Genomic DNA, 26,826 nt, shown 5'->3' on the forward strand with positions numbered 1-26,826 from the left:
TTTCTTCATTGCCATTTACTTTGATTATTATTGATTCTGTGGTTATAAAAGTTATATATAAGGTTTGTGGAGCAAGTGCTCCAGTTGTGTTGCACTTGGATTTTTGGTGTCTCTCCCTGCATTATGTCTAAGACTCCAATATGAGTACACACCATCAAAGAGGCAACTTAATTCACCGGTTAATTGTATAAATTATGCAGATGCCAACTCAAAGACAACTTATTTCTGTGTGTTTTATCATTCTGTAACCTGAAACTCATTTCTAAAAGGATGTTACCAAACTAAACCAAACTAAAAAGTAAATGTGACCATGCAGGGATTCAGGAGCTGGTGGGAGGATAATCATTTTGTGTTATATGCAGTATAGTTTTCAAAGTATTTTGGTGTGCATAATGATGCTGAAAAGGTGTACTTTCCCACAATAAATTAAACAATGAACAATCACTGCTAAAAGCTTGTTACGCTCTCTGTTAATTAGAGCATCTAACAAAAGACATTTAGTGATGCAGATCTCACCAGTCTTGAACGTTTCACTTTTATGAATAAATAAATAATCAACCCACAATGCTTTCCAGATTCATGTCGCTCTGGTTATTGTAGGCTTATATGATGGGGCACAAAATAGGTGAAAGAAATGGATTTTTGTCAGCGGTATTGAACTGGATTGAATGATCGATTGGAAAGTAATTTAGTTTACAGTAGTTATCAGACACTACGTTCTGCATTATAATAGCTGCTGGTGCAGTGATACAAAGAAAGGCTAAAGAAGTAAAAAAAACAACAACAACAACAAAAACCTTCCTTCCTTTTCTGGTTCTGAAAAGTATTCTTTATGACTCCTTATAAGAATTGACAGATGTCCTTTCATTATTCTAAGCAAGATCTTTAGGCGACAAGCATGTAAGTAACCAAAATTGTATTTTCCGGATGTCAGACCCCTTGTTTGGTCTGCTGCCTGTCGGCTACTTAGCAGAGTACAATCATTCATTACAGCTGCTGGTTCAGAGGGTTGTCCTGGGTGCAATGCACTCTGGCCTGTCCTGAGCCAGAGTGAACATGAAATGAGGTGCAGATGGTCTGAAGAGCGGCCCGAGGCGACCCTTCCCTGGTGCTCCAGTGATTTACACCGCTCTCAAGCAATGCTCCAAGAGAAGATCCATCTTATCTGACTGATAGGCATTCCTGTTCTTCACAGAAGTGATGGGTCATTCAAAAGGAGCTATTTAAAGATAACAAAAGGTAGATTTCGTGATAGGCCAAGAGCAATGCCTCTGTGAGCACAGTGATCAATCATGTTTGGTTGTTTTTGGTGAGCACGGTCAGGAAATATTCTAATTTACTGCGTAAGCCTGTGCCGCCATTCTCAAGAGCCATGTCTAGTCGAGTCATGTTGTGGTAATTTACGGGGAAGCCGCTCATCTTGTCTGAAAAAGCCTCTAATTTGTCATAGATTGTCCAAACTTGTGAAAATCCAAAATACATTAAATAAACTTTAATGAGATTTTGTAATATAAAATACATAATCCAGTTAGTCAGAGTGTAGTATAATTATTTTATTTCAATCAAAAGTTCATACCAAGTTCTAATCGCATTCGTCAGTAGCGTACTGCTGATAATGATATGTGTAATCATGTTAGAGAGGTCGCTCTATTTGCCCCTTAGTAAATGCAACAAAGACCGGGAATCAACCTCTGCTCACTCCTCTTCCTGGTACAAAAGAGCAGATGTGCAGCCGGTCTACCCTGTCTGTCGAGCACACTTGCATTACACATATGAATGACTGGTCTGGAAAAACACTAGTCATAGGGCCAATGTTCCTTTTATTGCGTCCTTCATTAAAAATCCCCCCATGTTTAATTAGAACGCATCCGCCACACTTGAGATACGTCTGTCTCTGGCTGAGGCCCAAGGTATTCAGGCTAGGCAGCATTTGGCTGTGCTCTAATGCACACTGAGTCACATGAAAGGGAATGATCAGAGCTGTTAAGGGTATATACACTGTAGGAAGTGTCAGTTGCACCAATTACAACATTAAAATCAGATCAGCTTTTTAAATAAATATGTTACTTTATCGTCATGAATACTCTAAATATAAACTGTTACACTGCAAATGTCCGGATATAATTTGTTGTCTCAATTGTGTTGAGTGAAATTATTACTTTTATGAGTGTAATTTATTTCAGTGAGATGATCTGGGATAGAACCAGAAGTGCACTTAAGTCACTGTCTCCTCTAGTGGTTTAACCTGAGTGGTAGTAAAAGGTGCAGCCTTGCAGTTGCGGCTTAATTCAGTATGCTCCCTTCTTTTCACTGAAATATGTCTGCTTCCATATTTCATACGTGTCAAAGCACAGCCAAAACTTCACTGTGCTTTTAAGTTCATGTAATACACCACTGTTCACTTCAAAGTGAGAATTTGGAATAAAGGATATGGATACAAGATAAAACTGCATTGTTTTGGGAATGGGAGTGGCAGTACCTGATTCTTTCAATGAGACTATTCTATATGAACCCTAATATCATCAAGCACTGATGGGAGAATATTGCAAGTCTAAAGTCAGCTAAGATGATCGTTTGCATTAGTTCTACAATTCATTGGATCCTATGCACACACTCATGTTGACACACATGCACATACACCCACACACAAACACAACTTGCTATTTATTGAGTTGGATGGCAGGGGACCGCTTCTTGTTACTGTGATTATTGTTGCATTCGTTCATTACTGCCCACTTTACACCTCTCCCATCCATCTCATCACTATGTAAAATCAAGCGAATGTGAAGGATCATAGACCTGCAGTATGATACAGACATGAGGACAGAGGATCATCTCTCTTCTTTACAGGTGAGTGGCATTTTCTCCTGTAGCCTGTGATGTGAACTGCATTTTTTTTAATAATCAGAAGGAAACCTGGAAATCATAGTTAAAATAAAACCACATTTGAAATACATAATTTTTAACTGCTCATGATAGAAACAGATGGAGATGTAGCAGTAAGGATTCTGCTGAATATTTTGATGATGCATTAAATGTGGCTGTTTCAGGGTGGTAAGAGTGAAAATACAAGAACTTGCACTTACCATATGTTATAAATGAAACAACATTTTGGAACCTTATCATTTGATATTTTGCAGTACATTTTGCAGTCAGTGTGCAAGTTCATAATTATAGCCTACTACCAATATTGCTGCAAAAAAATATATATAATCACATGCTTTTAATCTACTGCAAGACTAATAAGTGGGGCTTGTGAACACCATTATGCTATAAAACACATATTATTATTACCTGGCATCAGCTATGATGAACATGAATTAATTTTTATATGCACTGAATTAAAGTTTATAAACTTGACAAGAGGGCACGGATAAAAAGCTCTCACACTATGAAAATTGCAAAGCAGAAGACCAGTAATTGTTTCATATTGATAAATATATTGCTTCATGATTTGCCTTAAAGTTGTAATTTCTGTGTATTGGCAGTATGAAGCACCAGATTGAGTCTAATGAGCTGATTATTTTGGATAATGGCAGAAAATGGGGTTTGTACAAAATAACAGGCTCTCATATGGTTCCTGCAGACGTGATCCTTCTCATATTAACACAAAGATTAGAGGGATGTACATGAAATTACTGTTGTCAGAAGTAGCAGTGATTAGATAAGGAGAAACTCAGGAGATTTACAAAATTTGCTTTGCACTCTCTCAGAGGGTAGAGACTTTGGAACTTTTTGCTGCTGCTCTGATAGTCGACGCTAATGGATTTTAATGAGCATAGTGCGATGGTCTGTTGAGTGTTATGTGCCTCGGATCACCAGCAAATGAAAGCAAGCAATTGACCATGAAGAGTTTTGAAAGGTTACACCAGGGAAGCCATGACGGCACTAAAAACACAATGACAAAGTGAGAGACAGTCAGAGTTTTAATGCACATCCACTGGTATGTAAGCATAGATAGAGGAAAAACAGAGATCATTCCAAGCTGAAATAAAGCAACAGTGTTCTGATGGCAGGTGTGTGACTGCACATCTGCAGGAACAGTTTGACAGACAGAAAAGCAAGCAGGCAGGCAAACAAACAGAAAGGCATACAGACACAGCGGTCTGCTGTTACTGAGACACACTACGCTGGAGTGTTCAATAAGGGAGGTCAAAATGGGTTTTGGTGAGAGCTTTATACATATGATCAAGGTCCTGTACTCTAACCCCTCAGCCCTGGTGCTCACTGGGCAACTATCCTCTGCGCTGTTCCCTGTCACTAGATCTTCCCGGCAAGGTTGTCTCCTGAGCCCAGCACTTTTTGCACTTTCCCTTGAGCCTCTAGCCCAAATGATTTGTCAATCCACTACTATACAACCTATTTCAGTTCGCGACACTCACCACCACTTGGCAATATATGCCGATGAGGTCCTGGTTTTCATGGAAAACCCAATAGAGTCTATGCCTAGTCTGCTATCCATTTGTGAGGAATTTGGCTGTCTTTCTGGCTTTAAGAGTAATTGGTCCAAACCTGCCCTGTTACCCCTGAATGACCCAGCTAAAGCGCTGCAATTTCCAGAAAGCGCCCACTATACAGAGAGGGAGGGGAGACGGTGGTCTTGCAGTGCCTAACTTTAAGTTCTATTATTGGTCATTTGTGCTTTGATCGCTACTTGTATGGCGTGACCCTCATGCCTCGGTTTCCTGGTGTAATCTAGAAGAAAATAGTGTACAACCGTGGAACTTGCAGGATGTTCTTTTTGCCAACATATCCAATAAGCAATGTCAGCTACACTTCGGCCCAATTGTTTCTCATCTTATTCAGACCTGGCGCACAGCTGAATCTCAATGTAAGATCTCCTGTAAGTGGCACACACTTTCTCCGATATTTAACAACAAGGATCTATTAATTGGAGGGAGACCTATCTCAGCCTCTCATTGGAATAACAATAACATTCACTACTTGAAGGACATTTATAACGATATGGGTTTGCGCTCCTTTCAAGATATCAGTGATGCTTTCAATCTGCCGGTTTCCACATTTTTCTTTTATTTGCAGCTCAGATCAGCTCTCCGGGCTTATGGTGTCCCAGGGCAACAACCTTTGCCCATTCACCCACTTTATAAATTATTTGTTACACAGGGGAAAACCAGGGGTATAGTGTCCACACTGTATACATTTTTTCTGGAGGCTTCCTATGATAGCCTACCACTAGACAGACTATGGAGGCGTGACTGCCCAGGTCTGGACCCAGATTTTGACTGGGAGCTTGTTTGGGCAAACATTAGAGAGGCCTCCCGCAATCCTGACCATCAGTTCATTTTAACTATGTACATAGAACATATCTAACCCCGCGTAAACTCCACTGTGTGAGGATGATTAATGATCCCTTGTGTAGTTTATGCACTATAAAGGCCCCTGGTACTTTCCTTCACATGATGTGGGACTGTCCACCAGTTTCACGGTTCTGGACTAAAGTGGCAGCCAAGCTGTCTGACTTAATATCAGTGACCGTCCCAGTGACTATACCCACCTTGCTGTTAAATAATTTGTCCAAGCTTAATATCACCAAGCTTAAAAGGCGCATTGTACTAGCTGGCCTGACAGCTGCTAAAAAGATGATTGCGTTGCGATGGAAACCTCCTCATTCCCTCACCACCAGACACTGGGTCCTTACATTTTTGGATGTTATTTATCTAGAGATGTCAACTGCCAGAATTAATGGGGCTAGTGAAACTAGTTTAGACAATTGGCGCGCTGCAGCTGACTTACTAAAAGATCTTTTAGGGTGAATCCTTCCCTTACCTGGTGCCTTTCAAAGTAATTTTATAGAACCTCTACGTTTCCCTGTGTGTGTGTGTGTGTGTGTGTGTGTGTGTGTATGTGTGGGTGTGTGAATATGTGTTAGGGATATATAATTTTTCTGATCGCATTGATTGAGTGCTGGTAACCAACAGCGAACATCCCTAGTGTGAGTGTATGTGGGTGTGAATGTGCCTGGGGCGTGGGTGGGGGGGTGCTGCTCTCTTCTCTTGTCTTGTGTTGTATTATTACTTATTGTTTACCTTTTGCACTTGGTTCCTTGTGGATTTTATGTATGTAGATTATAATATCATTGCATTTGTTATAAATTGATTATTTTATTTTATTTTCTTCTAATTATTTATTATTTTTCAAGTATGTACCTCTGTTATTGTTGTTAAACTCAAACAAGTCGTACTTTTGGTTGTAAATTGTGTGTTTTCATTTCAATAAACATTTGGTTGCAAAAAAAATAAGGGAGGTCAGGATGGGAGCCTGGGGGCGGACGTTGGCCTGTTTGTGGTGTTGGAACACGCTCACGGTAAACACACATATTTCTCTAATGATGCTGCTGCATTTCTGATTGGGTCATGATCTTTGACTCTTTGTCCTACGCCGCCTGCCAGGGCCATCGTGTCCTGGCAAGAGCAAGCTAACAGATAGTCCTTAGCTGAGATTTTATTTGTCTGGAGAGAATCCATTTATGGTTGTTGAATTCAAAATAGACCATACTCACACCATTTTCTGGTATTTTTTCTCTACCTTTCAGAGAAGTCCAATATTTTGACTTTACGAACTGAAATCAAACTTCTCTACACTGTAAACGTGGAGAGTGTGATAGTCTAATTTTATCTGCTGTTGTCATGATGAATACCCTCAGTTATTAACAGCTAATTCTGTTTAGATTTCATCTCATAGCTGAGCCAGTGCAAGTAGGTATCACAGTGTGTCCTGACTTGCAGATGCAGTGTCAGTGTTAATACTAAAAGGTGTGATCTAACTGATAGAATTAGGTCAACTGACATGAGACCAAGGAAAAATTGTCCCAGTCTTCCTCCTACCGTGAAACTAGAAAACTGCTTCCACTGATAATCGAAATTATTAAAATGTCTAAAGCCTTGATGATCATGATGACAAAAGCATTAATCAGAAGATTTTTTAATGATAGGTTTTACGGTTATAAATCAGTTAAATCAGTCTTCTCTTGACAACATTGACATTGACAATCATGATGATAAGCTCCTACGGTTCAAAACCTGGTCTCCATGGCAGACGCACGGTGACGTTTTCACTCACTTCCATCGCAACTGCACAGTCCCTTTGGTGTTCATTAAAAACCCATTTTAAGTCAGCTAGAACCGTTCCTCTAGGCTTCCTCTCCTCCAGGTTTCGCACCACTGGCACCGGAAAAGTCATATTGATTCTGTTCATTGGAGTCATTTTTATGCGTTCCGCTGTGTGTTATCATGTGTGCAATGCCGCATGACTTCAAAGGACGAACATTTCGTTTTTAATTGTTCTCAGTAGACAAAAAACACACAGGCGAAATTCAATAAATCCCTAAATTCCTCACCAAACAACATTAAAGAAACCTATAAGGTAATAAAATGCAACGCGCAAGGCTCAGATTCTTAGATATCTTTGTAAGACAGTGTGTGTTTGTCACACTGTGTTACGTTGGTGACAAGTTCCACTCCAACAGACCTGATGACAGTCGTCTCAGGGGGAGAATTCCCTTAAGGTCCACAGGGAGATGGAACCCAGAGAGCGGTCTTAGAAACTCTTGTCCTGTTTTACTTGACAGTTTTCCAAAACGGCTGCCTCCAAGCTCCAGCGCCCCAGGCATTATTTGACACTTCAGTTGTTTTTTTGCCTTGGTTCAGACTACACAATCAAAAAGTAATCATGTGTCATTCTCCACAAACTAGTGAGGACTGTGTAGATGAAAAGTGCATCTGGTTTTGCTCAGCACACCAAGCGGAGAGATGGCAGCCTAGATAAGACAGCAGCAGCAGCACTAGGTGTTGTTAGGCCTGTGGTCTCTATGGGCGGTCTCTAAACAGTGATTCATATGTCAAACTAAAGCACACAGTTTAGAAATTAACTAATGAGGGATTTCCATGGAGCAAGAATTGGGTCTGAAACAAACAAAGAGGTCTGGGTGGTTTGTGTACCTTTTTGCCTGTTATTCTACCTTACAGGATTATAAGCAAACTGCTTTGAAATTCCTCGCTTACTGCAAAGTCAGGCCAAAACATGCATTAAAACTGTGTATCTGTGTGTTTTGACAGATTTTGATCAGACCATGGATAACAGCAGCTTGGACTTGCATGGGGATGCTAACACCTCTCTCCAGATGGAACTTCAGTCCTGCACTACGCTGAGGAACCCGGCCTCCCGCATGTTCCTGTACGCCTTCCTCACTGTAGGCATTCTCTGCACGGTGGTGGGCAACTTCCTGGTGGTCCTGTCCATCGCCTACTTCAAGCAATTGCAGTCGCCCACCAACTCCTTCGTCATGTCGCTGGCGGTGGCTGACTGCCTCGTGGGCCTGGTAGTGATGCCCTACAGCATGATTCGGACGGTGGAGGGCTGCTGGTACTTTGGGGCCCTCTTCTGTCAGCTTCACTCCAGCCTAGATGTCATGCTCTGCACCGCCTCCATATTCCATCTCAGCTGCATTGCCTTCGACCGCTACTACGCCGTCTGCAACCCGCTAGTCTACTCCTTAAAGATGTCCCGGAGTCGGGTGACACTCCTCATCGTCGTGTGCTGGGCCGTCCCCATGCTCATCTCCTTCGGCCCCATCATGCTCGGCCTCCACATGGCCGGCGTGGACGTCCCGCTGCCCGACGATGTGTGCGTGTTCCTGGTCAACCGCATTTACGCTGTCATGGCTTCCCTGGTGGCCTTTTACTTGCCCATGGCTATCATGCTGGTGGCCTACTGGAAGATCTACAAGGCAGCCAAGCGGCAGGCCAGGCAGATCAGCGCCATGGAAAGCCAGATGAGCGCCGGGGTGAGCAAGGACTCCAGCAAGAAGCAAAGACACCGCAATGCGATGAGGAGGGAGAGAAAGGCGGCGAAAACCTTGGGCATCATCATGGGAGTTTTCCTGATATTCTGGTTGCCCTTCTTTACGGTCAACATTGTGGACCCGTTCATTGACTACAGCACCGCAGTTGTAGTGTGGGACGTGTTCTTATGGCTAGGATATATCAACTCATCTCTCAATCCCTTCCTGTATGGGTTCTTCAACCGTTCCTTCCGTAGAGCATTCCTCATGATCATGGCCTGTAGGATATGTCTGCCCGGATCTTCTCCTGGGATGGATCTGTCACACACTAGGAAAGAGGGGAATGAACGTGCAGATCAACAATAGAATTACTTCTACTTCTACAGATTTCTATCAGATATCTGTACGTTTCCTGTAGACATAGAAAGAGCAGTGAATAATACATGTATCCTCGTAATAAAGCCATTTGACAACATTGTACTTGTATAAAGAATCATATTGGTTGTCATTTAAGAATACTGACCATTAAGTAAAAGCTGTAAAACTTTAAAAATGTAAAATTAGGTAAACAAAATAAACACATTGTTGTTCTGTGAAGCCACAAATGATACTGTACAAACACACATCATACTGTAATACATTAGCGTCTAAATAAATGGAATGGTTGTTCTGTTTTTCTATGACCTTTTGAGTGCTCAGAAGAAAGGCTGAATTTATACAGGAGCAGAATTCAAATTTCTGAATTCAAAACACTCAACACACAACCCATATCCATAAAATTATAAATTAAAGTATAATAAAGTATATTTTTCTCTGTATTTAGATGCTAATTTGACCACCTTCTTATTTGATTATTTCTGGTGTAATAATGACTTGCACAACTAGCATTATTATTTTTGCATGGAATCCTTTGTGATGAGAGCACCATGTGAGCTATCAATACTCAACCCCAATATCAACATCATTAATGTTTCACGTTTTTCTCCACCAAGCCTGTACCTCATTATTAATTGTGATTGTTGTAATAAAGCAGTGGCCAGAATGTAATCATAAGGCAAGATTACTTCTCTGAACATGCTTGCAGGAGGAAATCGCTAGGCAAAAATAGAAATATGAAATGCTGTTGTGTTTTGATTAAACGGTGCTTATGAAAAGATTGCTGTCTAGGCAGGACAGACTGGGTTCGGGAGTGGCACCACCCAGTCCAGCCACACTAACTAAGAATAATAAAAAGTAAGATTGGACCTCAGGATATTGTGACTCAGAGAGAGAGAGAGAGAGAGAGCTAGAGAGAGAGAGAATTGAATTTCTAATTTTACCATGTCACATTTCCACTTGAAAAACATTTGACTTGCTATTTTAAAGACAATATTAACAAATTATGTAATTTAAGGAAATGAAAACACATTGAATACTGTTTAATTGAGTTTGAAAAGCCAAGAAGTAAATCTCAAGTGGAGTATGAAAATGTGTTTCTTTATTTGTGTAACACATACATGAATACCAGTGCAAAACAAATACAGACAAAATATGTCTTTAATCATTGCCTTGTCAGCTGTTTTGTGTTTACACTAGATGAGATTTAGAGTTCACATGCAAATCACAGGAGAAATAATGATCATAGAAAAATAAGCACACAAACACATCCAATTTCTGTATCTTTCACTTGTGACACTGGCATGCTAATACTGCATCGTGACACAAAAGGAATTTCCTGCAAAGGATGCAATGAAATCAATTACATTCACTTCATTCAGGTGAAGATGTCTTGCACTTCAAGCCACTGAGCAGTTTGGGGTAAGTGCCATGTCTTTTTCATTTCACCCAAGTAGATTTTGAGCATCAAACTAACGTCTTCCATCTTCTCATTAGGCAGAATTGGAAGCAAGAACTTTTGCTATCAGTACATTTCATCGTCTATTTTCTCTAACCAGCACTGATCACCATGTTGTGCAAATCTGATGTCAGATGGATCCCTGTGAAAGACTGTGAACTCAGCCCCAAAAGGGCAACAGTGATTTTCTTTGTTGCAGAATTTATGTTCTGGTTGATTTTTGTTGGTGCTGAATAAATCACTAGAAAGACGCAGAAGCAAGTCTCCACTGTCCTTCCTATCCATATTTTGTTCTTTTGGTTTGATGTAGTTTGTTTACCCCTTAGTTTTAGTTAATAAATCATTATTTTAACTTTTACTTTGGCGTATGTCTCCCCTCATTGTTACTTCCTTGAGCCAGGTTGTAACATCCCCCAACAGGGTGGGGCCCCTTGAATCATTTGTACCTGCACCAACTCCAACATATTACATTCAAAACATACTGAAACCCAAACTAAGCATCATATTGTATCAGAATGTTGTTATTTTCCGTGGTTGGTTAATTTCATAATCCCTCAGGCTGTCAGCAAGCTCTCAGAGCCCCTAGACGGACTTACTAGCAGGGTAAAAAATAGTTGATGCTACACAAGGTAATTATAATAAACTGAAACTAAAACTAAAATGACAACTACGGGTCAAAAAATATTTTTCTAAGCTGGAACAAGAATAAAAACAAAATGAAGTTAAACAAATAAAATGGAATGAATATTTTAAGTTTATATTTTGATCCAGTCCCAAGTAATTTCTGTCACGGCAAATTATTCTCTTTCTCTGTTGCCAGATGCCGATGAACGCCCCCCTTCCCACAGTGAGCCCTGTTGTCCTTGGCTCACTGGCAAGAAGGACATTAACCAACAATGGCTAGCATGCAAGTTTGGAGTGGTGTGCAAGTCTTGTTTGGGAATACTTTTGAGTATACTTAGTTGTTGCTGATAGTGGGGTATGTGGCATGCGAATCAAAGGGAAAATGTCACGTTTAAGTCCGTACAAAGAGGCTGACAAAGCTTTCTTAGCCAGACAGGAAGAGATAGGAAGAGAGGCAACAAACCGCAGGCAATGGCAACATGGACATAAAGTCCATAAAATCATGACTTTTTAAAAAATACTTTTTATACTTTTTTTTATAATTTACATAAATTTACATTTGATTACATATGATATTGTTCATCTTACAATATTTATATATTTTATAGTGAAAACAAATAATAATAAAAATAATAATAATAATAATAATAATAATAAAGTAAAATAAAAAGGAGGAGAAGAATGAGAAAAGATAAATAGGCTAGTATGATGGTGCACATACATATATACATATACAGTATGCATATACATGCATCCATACACATATATACATGCACATCTGTACATACCTATACACATAAAAAAAGAAAAAGTTAACCCTTCAAACTCTTCATGGCTGAATCCTTCAATATTTTTTAATTGTGATCCACCTATTTAATCCATTTATTCCACCGTTTCCAGTATTCCAATTCTTGATTTCTGATTCTATAAGTTATTCCTAAAATGCTGTTTACATTTGACTTCCAGTTGTTAAATGAAGGTGGAGTAGGTTTTAACCAGTTCCTCGTTATCTGCTTCATAGCTTCAATTGTAAGTATCCTGTATAGGTATCTGTCTATTTCTAATGTGAGTTCAGATGGTGATATACCTAAAATAATACATTTTGGTTCAAGTGCCTTTTTAATTTGGAAAATTTTCATGATAGAGGTTATAATTAGTTTCCAGAACGTTTTTAGTAATGGACAGAAAAAGAACACATGTGAGTGATTTGCATTCTTTTCGCCACAGCTTCTCCAACAGTCTGGTTTAATGGATAATGTAAAGTGTTATTAGTCCATCTGTTTTTCCCTTTCAATTGTGCAATATCTTTCTTATCTATAAAGGGTAATGTCTTTATTGAAAGTGGTGCTAGCTCTTTTTCTATCATAAACCACTTGGCTTTTGTACTGTCATTAGTCCATTTCATTATGATACTTATTTGTGTGGCATGAAAATAATTCTGTAAGTCTGGGAGTGCTAATCCACCATGTTCTTTAGATGTTATTAATGTTTTAAGGTTGACCTGTTTTCCTTTTATTATTCCAGATAAAATTAGTTATCATTCCATTCCATTTTTTAAAACTTTGTGGAGGAATTGAAATCGGTAGGGCCTGAAAGAGGAAGAGGAATTGTGGGAGGACCATCATTTTGATTGTATCTACTCTACTAAAAATAGAGTCAGGTATTGTTTTCCACCTGGTCAGATTTTGTTTATTTTTTTTCTCTAGATTCTGATAATTAACCTCATAGATTTTCTTTAAATCATTATGAATTCTTATTCCTAAGTATTTTATTGTACTTTGGTTCCACTTAAATCTGAGGTTTCCTTTAGAATCATCTGTCAGTTGTTTACCTATACATAAAGACTCACATTTACTTTCATTAATTTTATATCCTGAATGATCACTATATTCTTTTATTGTTTTCATTAGTTCTGAAAGTGAGATTTCAGGAGAGGTAAGGTATAGAATGACATCGTCCGCATATAGTGCTAGTTTATGACATTCCTGGCCTATACTTAGCCCCTTTATTTTATCTTGCTGTCTGATCGCTGCAGGCAGTTCCATACACAGAGCGAAGATCAAAAAAATCTGGACTTGAGATACATTTCCTTATATTTGGAACAACCCCCTGTTGTCTTTCAAACAGCTTGCGGTAAATGTATCTTATCTCTGAACTATACATTGAACATCCAAACTTCAAGGAAATTCAATATAAGTCACAAAAAAACTAAACTGAATTATTGAAAACAGAAAAACATTAAACTACAATAACCAATGTGAACCAATTACTTATTTTGCATAACAAGTTATATGATAGCTTTAGTGCAATTACAATGTTCTTTCAATCTTTTCAGCAGTTGAGCACCTGAACCGGCCACACATGGCTATAATGTGACAGCTATCAAAATATCTTTTCTTCAACTTGGCATTTCCCTGGGTGCCTACAAACTTTCATCTCTCTCTCTCTCCATTTATCTCTAATGGCTTCATTTTCATAGTAAATACCCAAGGTGATGGGGACAAACTTGAAATGTTGTTAAACTGAAATCTGGAGTTATTTCTTATTTCTTCAACTGAGGTTAACTGGGCTACAAGCTCTTCAGATGGGATTGGGGTTGGACTTGGGAGGTTCTGGGTGTTTACGTAAGAGATGAGTTTGAGTGATGATGAGATGAGTATATGCAAAAGATATGGAGAGGCATTAGAGTATTAGAGATGGTCCTGCAGCGTTTGAAAGGGTGGCAGGTGTTGGTACCCTGCCTGTCTTATGGGGGCATCGGTTGGCCCACCATTATAACTATAGCTAAGGTCCAGGCAGTAAATTAGTTAATTGTTTTTGGAGTGTGTATGACCCACACACTGTGATTAAGGGTGAGGCTGGGCAGGCATTCGTACATCTGGTTAGTAATGCGGCTGCCTTCCATATCCATTTAGTACAGTGGTTCTCTATGGCACAGAGGAGGAAAATTGGAGGGCAGTACCAGGGCTTATTCTGAACCAAGTGGAAGTTTAAAGGTTAGATCAGAATTGGCTGCAAAATGTCCACTAATAACCTGCCACCATTCGACAGGGTTCTGCAGACCGGCACCATCAGCCTCCCTGAACTCACTCTTAGCCTCTGATCCATAGTGTGTGGCCGGACCTCGCACCAACACTTCCAGGCTTGTCAGAGACTTGCAGGAGAGAGAACACATCACCGCACAGCGAGGGCTGCTGCAACTGGCAGGAAATGGAAACACTTGTGGCAGAGGTCAATGAGATTCACTGTGCAGCTGTTGGAGCTGTACAACGGGGTCTTGACACAGGAGGACATCAGGGCTTTGCTGCAGCCTGACTCCAGGGATGCTTTCCCTAAATGGAGGTTTACACTGGACATCCCTGCTGCAGATGGACCACTGCTTTCTTTTTTCTTTTATTTTGAGGGAAGGGGAAGGCAAAAATGCATGAGAGTGGACTCTGCTCTATAGGAATGTGTTTCACAGGGCATTTGTTAAAGACCTGAACAAAGACAACATGAAAGAGAGAGAGAGAGAGAGAGAGAGAGAGAGAGAGACCCTGGGGCTACTCTTCATACCACCATGGATTTGCAATCGAAAATTGTACATGGTGTAATAGCTGTATCTGTCCTGTATCCCAATCTTAGCAATTACTTTGTCCATTCAGAGAGATAGCGTTCCACTCATTTATTTGCTTCTCTGTTTCTTTCCATGGGTGATTTTTTTTCTGTCAGGTTTATTTCATTGCTTTACAGTAGGCAAAATCTACTTTGATCCTAGCTCTAACAAGACTCTAACACACCTTAGTTATGTCCTGTTATTAGCCTGATTCCACCATGTGTTTCCTACTCAAATCTTTTCTTGAGCTAGGAGAAAGTCAGTCAGCTGACATTTTTGCTTTTATAATTATGTCCAGTTGCATTTTACGTTAGGTAGAGAGGTGATGGGAGGTGACTGACAGCTCACTGGTGTATATTTCTCTTTGTTTCTTCTTCTTTGTTTTTTCTTTGACTCTATTTTGGTGTGTCTGTTTTTGGTCCACTCTCATCTTACTGCTTACCTTATGTGTTTGAGAGGAAACTGGCCATGACAGTACACAGTACACTTTATTTGGTCAATAAAGGGATGTTAACTCTGCAGGAGCCCGCAGGTAACCCCCCCCCCCCCCCCCCCCCCCCCCCTCTCTCTCTCTAAATTGCCTCCAATCTCACTCTCCACAGTTCTGCTGTTACCAGTGTGTGTGCAAAAGTCTTTTCCTTTGAATTTCCCAAATCTCAGTACTTAAAGTCCATTCATAGGTTTATTTTGTTATAGTCAGCACTGTAGATATTTTGGCTGCCCGGTGCATATTGCTTGCCTCATACAGACAGCATTAGCACTGACACTTGCTTTTCTTTTCAAAAACACCACCTATACTCACTACCCAAAAGGGTATGCTTTAGTAATTCAGCCAAAATCAACAGTGACATCTGCTGGATATGGCAGGTAGATCCTACTGGTTGGTGTAGATTTTATTTTACTGATGAATCAATATAAAGGGATCTAGTCTTATTCTTGCTGATAAACATGATCACTGGCTCCAGTTCTGTTTTCTTTCCTTTTTATTTTGCTTTACATCAGACATTAATAAACATCATAACATCAGCAAATACAAACAAAGAAAGCATGTTCATTTAGTATTAGCACTCAGTCAGCAATGTAAATTACAGGCAGGTAGGCCAAGTAGATTAATGGGTTTCTTCCTCGCAAGTGAGCCTATAAAGGGTAAATTCACCTTTTCACCTTGTTATAATAAATACTTTACTATATCATATATTTTTTTAGCTGGCCCACTATTTCTACAATGCCTTGTCCAAACACAACAAATAAATGGCAGATGAGTGAAAATTCATCAAAATTCAGACATACTAGTGGCAATGCCAACTGCATTTTTGACCCACTATAACGTCCCTGTGGTACAGCTTCAAAACAAACATTTTTATGTGTTACAGTTATATGATTTTTGTTCAAAATCAACTGATTATCAAACAAAGCATTTGCCATTTACTGATGATCAGATAATTAATTTGGCTAATGGGTTAGCTGGCAGAGGTTGACTGATATAATGCTAAAAGAAAGCAGTGAAACATAACAATGGCACAGACTGATGGGAATTATCTTGCCAAAGGTGTGTGTACTGTGTATACCTGTCAACTGTGGGCCAAGGACCATCCTATGCACAGTGCTTCCAAATGACAGCTTTAAAACAGAAGCACTTTTAGGTCCACTTCCAAAAAATGGCCCTAAACAGTCAAAACAAGTTTCGTCTAGATAACCACAGTGGTCATGAGGGATTGAGATAATATTTTAGACAAATTTGTGCTTGGATCAAAGCCCTCATTTCCAGACCATAGCTTTGATCAAAACTGCTGTGTGATTCTCAGATATTTTCTGAACACAAAATGATGCCCCATCACAGTCTTGTTTGCATGTTGATCCAATATGGCCCCCATGAAAAGACATCCAATGCAAGTATTCTCTGGTGGCCCTCTAAATGTCTGTCTCTTTCAGGCCATAACACTCTGTCAGATCATAGAACTGATACCGGCTCTGCTCACAGTCATTGTAAATCCCCATAGAAACTGTATCGATATCAGTCCGGCCCACGGCAGGTGCGGCGCCTTTCCCCGTCCCTCCCTTGATTTTATTCGACAGATTGTTCACCTTCTCTTTGAGCTGGAAGGAGGACTTTTGCAGCGGTGGAAACAGGCTCCATCCCTTGAAGCTCAGTGAGCGCCCTTTCCCCTTGTATAACAAAGAGCTGCCACAGGGTTCGTGAACAGCAAAGCTGGGCCTGTAGTCCCCCCGGTGGTCCCTTGTCATTCCCTTGACGGCTGTCCGCCACCTCTGGTCATAGAAGCGACGCAGGACCCTCCGTCGTTGGTGGCACTGGCACCTGAGCAGCCGGGTGAAAGCTCGCTGGAACTCCTTGCTGGAGCAGGGGTAAATCATGGGGTTGATGCAGCTGTTGAAGTAGCCCAGCCAAAAGACTACCTTGAACACACTTTCGGATGGCTTCAGTGTTGGGAAGAAGGAACCTGGAGGGAGATGGAGCCATCAGTAAGATATGTGAGCAAACTTTAACACAAAATACAATTATATTCCATTCAGAATCCTAACGCTGATATAGTTTCCCCGAGTTTACTTCTTCGACAAATCCCTGGTTAACCAAAATGTTGGTATGAGGAGTTCTGTTCCAAAACACTACATGTATCTATATTGACAAACATTATTATCTGACATTTATCATTCAATATCTCTAAACTATAGAGGATCCAATCTGTAATTTTGTCAACCATGGACTCAAGTTGCCTACTATCCCTTTAAAGTAATCTTATCATTTGTTAATTATACTTCAATAACTATACTTAACAATTTGCTATCAGTCATTAGTAGATGTCACATTTTTCAATGTGAATATCTCATTCAGGAACAATATAGGACAGGAATGTTAAGAAGAATGGCTGGTCTTTAAAGTCTCCACTGTCACTTTGACTCATACAGTACAACAATGCAGTGTACACACTGCTGTATTATGCTATATACACAGTTGTCAACCCTCTGCCCTTCAAATAACAGCAGGAAATTCACACCATTATGGCAGAGATCAATTGTTCAGTAGCAATTATATTGTTATAAATAAAACACTATAATAAATAAACAAAGAGAGGGAAGGCTTCAAATTCCACGGACTTCAATTAATGGACCAGGATTTATATGCTTCAACCAGGAGCCCCTGGTGCGAAGACAGGCTCTAACAATTTTTATGAGAAATGATAAAATTATTATGGTGAAATGATAATTATTATTTGCTTAAGGAAAATATGTGTAATCTTGAGCCATTTTCCAATAATTGTCAAGTATTTTCTTATAAGTGTCAAGTATTTTAACCATTTTCTTTACATTCGAACAACCTCTGAAGGCACAGCTGAAGCACAGCACACTAGTCAACACCCACTGATGTATACTTATGTATGTAAACTGATGGATCACATTAACCAGGCTGCTAACTACACAAAGTGCACTTTAATTTTCTCTGTTGCAAGACACTTTCTGAGAGGAAGAAAGAGAAAGGACTCCTGGTTCTGTGAGGTGCACCCAGAACTTTAAATTGGAAGGGGCCGGCACAAACTCTCTCAAAGCAGCAGTACTTTATTCATTATGTTAAAAAATCTTCAGGTACTCCTCAGCCTCACAGTTAGCCTTCACATGGTTGTCACAGCGGTCTTCTCCTGGTCAGTGGCAAGGTAATTGGGTGTAATCACATCTCTCAGATGAAAGCAAGTTCTTTTGGATCTGAAATTGCTATGTGATTATATGCTACCAGTCCCTGTAGGCAGGATGCTTAGCAACTAGTGAAAGGAAAATGGCCTTTACAGAAGATCCCCATCGAGTGCCTGATGACACCATTACTAGTGTTGTTTCTGGCCCCACAGGAAGCCCGGACTCATTAGATGAGGGAAAAGACCGTCCACATTTTTGTTTTACCTTGGTGAGACCACGGCTTTAAACAATGCACTGATTTCTTGTTCTCATTATTAACAACTACACATGAGGGTGCCATAAAATAAACTCCAAACCATTAACGAGTTTAGGATTGTAAATCTCTCTTCCCCTGCAACATGGAAACTATACTGTTGTGCACAGTTAGCACATATACATTATCACATACATGCTGTTCTAGTTTTAAAGGGAAGGTTCAGGATTTTTAAAAGCCAATCCTATTCATCACAACAAAAATTTGATCAAGATGCAATTCATCAAGACCCCCTTCAGGCAAAAAGTGTTCACACACCAGTCTTTGTTTTTGTTAGAAATGAACCTCTCAAAATCACAAAGGGCCTGATTCAGACTGTGTACATTCTTACATGGATTGAGATCTGGATGTTGAGCTCTTCCTATTCAGACTTGGACAAAATTTGATGTGTGCACTGAGGATTTGGGACGCACCTTTGCTTGTGCACAGGTTTATCCAAAACCTTGGCTTCTTCGTCCTTCCTATTGGTATGATGGGAAATCCTGCCATGGACCACCTTTAAATATTGGGAACCTTTATTTCAGTTTTGTTTAGGATGATGGAGCATGAAGACTGAATCGGAAACTTTCCCTTGGATCATTAATTGCATAACAACATAATAAAGTGCATTTAACAAAATCTGAAGTGATAGGCTATTGTGCATTCTTGCATATAAAAATTGCATAATGATTATTTTAACTATACAATGTAAAGTTTATATCAAAAGATGAATCTCTGAGTGACAACTGCTTTCTATTCAGCTCACCAACAAGCCAAGCTCCAGCTGAATTGCTCATTGGATTGAAACTTGTTATAGCCGTGTCGGCATGACATACTATTTGGTAGTTCATGGAATGTTGCCTTTTCCTATTGCTTTAAATTTGCTGTTGTCTCTCCACAGTTGGACTCAGCACCGTGTTATGCCTTAAGCTGTACAGTGCTTATAAGTCAATGTCTGAATCAGGCCCAAAAGTCCTTTCAGGCCGTTCTATTACTACAACGGGCATTCTGTTATTTAATCTTGCTATAGCTGTGGTAAAGTTTCATACTGCTTTGACTTGCTAACAAGTGCTAACAGGAGGCTTGTGCCAAGTACTCAGAAACAAAAACTCTGCTATGAAAATGTCTGAATACCCCAAGACAGGCCTTGAATTTGTGATTAATGGAGCAGACTTCTAAAAATCCCAATCCTTCCCTTTTAGTTTTTCTGTAGTATTTATTTTCTAAGTAGCATCCTCTACCTGGCTCTTACTTTGCTTTCATTTCTGTATCTATGAATAAGCTCTGACTCACCGTAAAGTATTAAGATGAGTCAAGTCATCAGAGGAATTGATGTTCTCCATTGATTCTTTTTACTGAAATCCCCTTAATGTGACTGACTCTGGCATGTGGGAACTGATTTGTCATTTAAAGCAGATATCAAGTGATTCACTGCTCTGACACACGACCGTAATACCATGACAACAGGCAATATTTTTACTTCTTTGTTCTTATCTTCTTTTTTTAGATTACAGTCTCAGATGTTTGCCATTTTAAGTTTTTTCTGAAGATATGATTTTCAAAGTTATATAGCAGTTGATCTAGGTTCAAAGACGCAGTCCAATGTGTTAAAGCAATAGATTAAGGCTTTGAATATGTAGAGGTTTGTACAAGAAAGCCAGTCAGGTAGTCTAGGGATTTACTCAGTCTCTTAGACAAAAAATTGTGACAGCTCTTTTGTGCGAGCATACAGACTTCTTGCCAATCACAGTTGCAGAGCTTAGGGAGCTTATTTCTTTGACGTCTAATGTTCCAAGTGAAGGTCAATATTTGATGCTTTGCTGTTTAAACCGCAACCTCAACTTAAGGCTACAAAGTATTGTGATAGTGCAGTTGCCCTGTAGTCTGGCCAAAGGCTATAATATTGTCAGACGTTATTGTAATTATAATACAAATAGCCTCCTACTACTACTGTTACTACTAATAATGAAGTAGTAGTAGCATTATATGTATTATTAACTTTACAAATTTGAACATTGTATAAGTATATGAATGTGAATATTGACAAACTTCATATGTAGTATTACCATATAGTATTATCAATTCCTATATAACTATTTAGTATTTAGTATGCACATATTAGTACACACATATACATCTTGATACATACTGCTAGTTCATATACATAGGGAGTCGACAAAATAATGGAAACACCGCATGAAGAAGTATTTTAAGCTTGAAGTAATTTAAATCACAATTAAAACTGCAGCTTCATATTCGAGTCACTTGAACTAGAAGTATGTTTCAGCTTGAAAATAACTATAAAAGATAATGGGCATTTCTTCAAGAGAGAAAGAGTATTCTGCACACAAATGCAAATAAAAAAAAAGGATGAGTTGAAGAACACATAACATTTCAGGTCACATCTTCATCAGAGCAAGTGTCTTGTTTCAATGCTCTTGCTACAAGTGTATTCTTGTAATACTCTGGAAACACACTTCTTGTATTGCTGAAGAGTTTCCCTTACCATTTCAGTATACCTTTAAAACATTCACAGGTATAGAAAGAGGTTTTAAATGGGAACCTGTTTATTCCCTGCCACAAAGGAATGTCCACATTTCAAATGACTGTATTCACGTCAGCAACGAAGACAGCAACACAAGCCAATTAGGACATTGTTGAGCCATTCCCAGCTGAAAAGTTATTCCTATATTCTGTGTATGATTGCGCTTGGTGATTTATCCAGGCTCTCCTGCTCTGTGGAGTCGTGGTAGCTATATGCATCACGCTGAGACGGACTTAATGAAAGACTGCATACAAAACGCAAATCTGAAAGGCTATTTTCTTTTTTTCTCTGTTGGTCGCTGGCAACAGAGTAGTATTTGCGAGTCTGATGCACTAATATTGGCCTGCGGTGTTACGGCACTCTCAATGGAGTTTCAGATGAATCACACTACGCTGATGAGCTTGAGAGCATCACAGAGGAGAGACTTGATTGGGATAAGAGGTGCTAACAAGACATGTCTGCCTCTCAGCAAAAGATGACTCATTAGTGGTATCTGTCCACACCGTATCAACATCAACCCATCCGACTGGCCACACATATATAGCTATGGACAAGCAAGCCTAGGAATGATGACCTGTGACTGCTGCACACTAGTCAAAAGGTCATTTAGCAGTTGAATAGAAAACCCCCTTGGGAATGATTCCGTAATAACAGTAATCTGATACTTTATTGATCCCTGTGGGGACTTTATCTTTTTGTTTACTTCCTTCAGGGAGGTCAGAGTGCCAGGTCAGCTACAGAGCAGCATGCCTGGAGCTGGCAGGGATTCAGTGATGGGCACTTCAACATGGAGCTTACACCTGGGTGATCTGGTTGACAGATAGTCTCCTGAACCACAAGGCCACCCTTAGGTTTCATAAAACACAATGGCTTCCAATCAGAATCAGATAAGGGTTTGAATTCCAAGAAAATGGCTTTAACGATCCCAATGCATCCATGCGTCCATTAAGTATTTGTTTCAAATCAGCCACTTCAACTGTGGGGGTTTTCTAATGGATTCATATAGAAGGTACCTTAGCTTAATGCATAACTTGCTACAACTATAACCTCTGAGAGCACTAGCTCAGATCCATCTGACAAGTAATGATAAAAAAAAATTATGATAATGATCTTTGAAATGGTCTGGCTCCTTAAGGCCCCTACCATCTACCGAGAATTTGAGAGAAACTCCAAAAGATAACATCAGGCCTATTTTCCTAAGCTAATTATTTCCTTTGGCAGAGCTCTTCTTTCCCCTCTCGTTTGAATACCGCCACTGGGATGGTGATGTTCGCAGTGTCATGGGAAAAAGCACAAAAACAAATTTGTCATGCGGCGTTGTGCCACACTCAAAGTTGAGGAACCTTGTAGAATTGGTGTCCTGAATGAAGTTCCCCAGGGGGAAGCGGGTCTGATGTAATTCCAAAGTTGTCATAAGATATATCATGTGTTAAAACGTTATCATCAGATACTGTTTGTTATAATCAATCTAACACTCTGCAAAGGTTTCAGATCGCCTCCAAGGCCTGTATTCCAAGTGCACACGTATTCTTGTGATGTTGTCTGAAATATTGGATTAATAACGTGTGTAGAATTTGAATTATTCATAAATCTTAAGAATGTTGTCTTACCACGTCTTTGCTTGTTGGTGTATTGATTTGTTTTTCAAAGGAGGGAAGGCTGCACTGGGACAGCAGTGGCAGTATACATCAGTGTTGCAATGCGATTGTGTGGGAAATGGTTTACGTGAGTCAGGTAGTGGGCCCCTCTTAGAAGATTGCTTAGGACCCCGGGGAGGCAAAGACTGGCACTTCACACTCTCAACCCTGTAACATTTAGATTAGGTGGCCGGTGAATGGTGCAGCCTGTCTGATGGTCCTGCAGATTTATGGCTGCATACAGCCTGTTGTCCTCCATAGTCACCATTTGTGGGTTAGTACATCATTCTTTTGACATACAAATTGGGATTCTGTATGAATGCTCACCTTGGATTGTGGAACAAGGGATTGTAACATCAAATCCTGTGTGTAAAGTTTTGTTTTTTCTTTGTGATTCACGAATGAATCAAGGCAAAAGAACATTTACTGCATTGGTCTTTTAAAGTGAGCGTGGCGTACAGTGTGTGTGTATGGACTGGAGCCATCTCTGCCTCACCCTTTCCTTTCTTCCTCCTGTTTTTTGGGCACGTTGTTGTGATTTGAGTGAGAGGGAACAAGGAAACGACCAACTCTTTAATGTCACTTAATTACTGCGGTAATCAGGCCAGAGGACTGCAGGGAAGGGTAGGGGGCTGGGTTGGTCAAACAATGGTCAGAGTCCTCTACAGGGACTGCTGGCTTCCTGGCCTCTTTCTGGGTGTGCTGCTGTCCTACCAGGCAGTGTTATCAACCAGGCTTCCTTCATGCATCCACAATAACAAGCAGGGAGGAGGAACTTGGCACCATTTCATGAGAGTTATGCTGTAGGCATGTGTGTCAAACTATGCGGCCATGCTGTTATGGGCAGAGATTATTCGGGAAAAGTTGGGGAGAGGATTTGGTCTATGTATAACTCTGCGATCAATATAAATCCCAAAAGCCAAATTGTTTTGAATGAATCAATAGGCAAATAGAACTTGAACTGTGAATGTGCATCCCCACTGTTATTGGATTGTCCTTGACCCTCATTATGCAAACAACACTCAAATTGAAAACCACTCTCAGCTGCTCTCTGTTCCGTGGCAATTCTAAATGTGGTGTCAAATGATTTTCCATTTATTTATTTATTTATTTAATTACGCAGCCTCATTATATAAAATTATGACTCTCAGATACTATTAAGTAAGAATAAACTTGCCCTTTTCCCACTCATACTTATTTGAATGGAGTGATTACAATCACTCATTTTATTTGATGTGCGCTTTATCTCCCCGGAAGTTTTGTTCTAATATTCTGTTCTTAAAATTTAGAGATGCAGCAAGAATGAGAGTGCTGGGAGTGCTATTCCTGATAAAATATTGGCCATTTGTTCCTAATGACTTTTACAATCCATTACATGAATTAAATGTAAAATAAAAATTCATGAGCCCCCCATTTGTGTGTATGTGTGTGTATGCCATTAGTTTCTGTAAGCACATCTTTGTGTGCATTTATGTATTATTCAGTTTGATTTATGTAAAGCCATAATGACTCACAGGGGCCATCTCCATAGAAGGTCCTTTGCAGTCCGATTAGAGAGACTCTCCTTCTCTGTGTCCGATCTCACATATTCATCACACTGTGTCCAGACATTTTGCTCAGCATAAACAGCTGCATTTGTCTTCTTAAATCCAAATCATTTTTTATTTTTGAGGCAGCAGTGCATGCAGTACACAAATGATGTACTGTTTCATTTAGCAATAGCCCCTCGCTACTAAAAATGTAACGACTCACCCAAAACAAACACATGTAGCGCCCATTTATCATGATTGTATATCATGATGTAAGACTTCAAATCAGAACCACTTTTGTGTTGCAACAAGTAGCCAACTGGAGCTCTTACTTGGATTGGGACATTAGGGAACTGATGTGATGGCTGTAAAGGGATGTGAACACTTACTATTAGAGTATTCATTACTGAAGAATAACAATGGATCTATTAGGGCTGTCAATCATTTGAAAAAAATGAGCCTACTCTTACAAAATGCTTTCTGGCATTAAAGTAAAGCACATTAATGCTTACATTACAGTTACAAGTCATCTTAAAGACCTGTTCTAATAAAACAGTTGTTTTTGAGGATAACAACATCTTTTGTTTTTTAAGTAAACTACTTACTGAATAATGTCAGTATTTTTTTTCCAAAATAGACAGTGTTTTGGAATGACATCCTTTATTGCATTGCCTTATTTCTATGTTCTAAATTTTACTGTAGCTCTTTTTGCAGTGGCTGTTGATTTGCCAGTGTAGGTTCTCTTAGGCTGCAGTGTATTATTGATTGGATAGCCAGTATGAAATAGGTAACAGCTTTGGCATGAACATGGGTCCAAATCCACACGAGTCTGTTTGGCCTATAGCCGCTAAAACAATTCTCCAGAAAGAGCTGCATAGGCCAGTTGAGTCACTGTGAGTTTCATCAAGTCACAGTGACGCAAATGCACGCTAATTAATTATTCACGTTAAATTTGAATCCATTTGCCAGAAAACACTCGAATCATTCCATACGATTAATATGAAATAGAAATAAAATAGAAACACATGTATTGATAAAATGTCACTAACAAATTATAGTCTATAGATTATGGCCTTCTGAGACGTTGAGACGGATAAATTAAATGGAAAGTAATCAAGATTTAACATGTTAAGCGATTTCAAACACATATTAGATTAATGTTATTTGATGTGAGGATAGTGAATTATTTCTAAGTAATAATGTCTAGAGGAGTCTCCAGGTGAAACAGACACAAGGACCTGAACAGTCCACCAGACGCACTGGAGCGCATTTTATGGGCTGAAGAGTGCAGAAATATAACATAAAAGTAACAGGACATACCTAGAGGCAGAAAGAAGAAAAAAGGCAGCCAACACACGATGAACATCCCAACGACTATCGCCAGGGTTTTAGCAGCCTTTTTCTCCCTGGAGAACTTCATCAGGCGCACCGACAGCGAACTTCGGAACGGGTGGTTCTTGCTGCTCTTGGCGCTGGCGGGACGCGCGTCCTCCAGCACGCTGCGACAGTGTATCCTGAGCACCACTTCCATCGACTTGTTCCTCTCCCGTTTGACGCCCGCTTCCAGGCTCTTAGTAGTCCTGCGGGCCACCACGTAGACCCTGAAATACATGATCAGAATGACCATGAGCGGGAGGTAGAAGGAGAAGAGCGAGGAGAAGAGCGCGTAGCCCGGCTCCTCCGTGATGCTGCAGATGCTCTCGTCCGGCGGCGGCGGTTCCTTCCATCCCAGCAGCGGGCCGACGGAGATGACAGTGGACGATACCCATACTATGATTAAAATGACTCCTGCCTTCCTCTCTGTCATGATGCTGGGGTATTCAAGGCAGTATTTCACGCCTATGTACCGGTCTATGGAGATGATGCAGAGGCTGAGGATGGACGCGGTGCAGCACAGCACATCCACCGCTGCCCAGATGTTACAGAAAACCCGTCCGAACACCCAGCATCCCAGGACCTCCAAAGAGGCAGAGAAGGGCAGCACGATGATGCTCAGCAGCAAATCTGCCATGGCCAAGTTGACGATGAAGAAGTTGGTGACAGTCTGCAAGTGTTTGTTGCACACCACAGACAGGATAACCAAGATGTTCCCCACGATTGCCACCAAAATAAACACGGAGAGGAAGATCCCAACCCCGACCACCTGCGAGTCCAGTGTGAAGTTCGTGCAGCTGGTGTTGCTGTCGTTTGGAAAGATTTGGTCCAGAAGAGATAAATTGTAAGCTTCAGCAAAATAGATCCCATCGTTGCTTTCGTTCATCAAGTTAGAATATGTCATTTTGAAACTCCATAAAGAGGACTTTAAAGTTCGTTTCCAGAAGAAAA

At 40.1% G+C, this 26,826-nt stretch overlaps 2 protein-coding genes across 2 annotated transcripts; one reads left to right on the forward strand and one right to left on the reverse strand.

Annotated features, from left to right (window-relative positions):
- The first annotated feature begins 8,089 nt into the window (after positions 1–8,089).
- LOC139656349 (5-hydroxytryptamine receptor 4) lies at positions 8,090–9,166 on the forward strand. The gene has a single exon (XM_071533899.1). It carries the CDS (start codon positions 8,090–8,092, stop codon positions 9,164–9,166), a length of 1,077 nt encoding a protein of 358 aa, XP_071390000.1.
- Positions 9,167–15,853: 6,687 nt separating this feature from the next.
- Positions 15,854–26,779, reverse strand: adra1d (adrenoceptor alpha 1D). The gene is made up of 2 exons (XM_071533894.1): positions 25,822–26,779; positions 15,854–17,312 (listed from the first exon to the last, which is right to left on the reverse strand). The coding sequence occupies exons 1-2, from the start codon at positions 26,777–26,779 to the stop codon at positions 16,765–16,767; spliced, it is 1,506 nt and encodes a 501-aa protein (XP_071389995.1). The 3' UTR covers positions 15,854–16,764.
- Between the last annotated feature and the right edge of the window lie 47 nt (positions 26,780–26,826).

Source organism: Centroberyx affinis, unplaced genomic scaffold, assembly GCF_046629955.1.
Source record: "Centroberyx affinis isolate AG114_WGS23_722 - 3 ecotype Tasmania unplaced genomic scaffold, CSIRO-AGI_Caff_v1 ptg002453l_1, whole genome shotgun sequence".
NCBI classification, from domain to species: Eukaryota; Metazoa; Chordata; class Actinopteri; order Beryciformes; family Berycidae; genus Centroberyx; species Centroberyx affinis.

Coding starts and splice junctions, on each gene's coding strand:
- LOC139656349 (XM_071533899.1), top strand. CDS start 8,090: ATGGATAACAGCAGCTTGGACTTGCATGGGGATGCTAACACCTCTCTC.
- adra1d (XM_071533894.1), bottom strand. CDS start 26,779: ATGACATATTCTAACTTGATGAACGAAAGCAACGATGGGATCTATTTT. Junction 17,313..25,821: donor TTTCTTCTTTCTGCCTCTAG/GTATGTCCTGTT, acceptor ATCTCCCTCCAG/GTTCCTTCTTCCCAACACTG.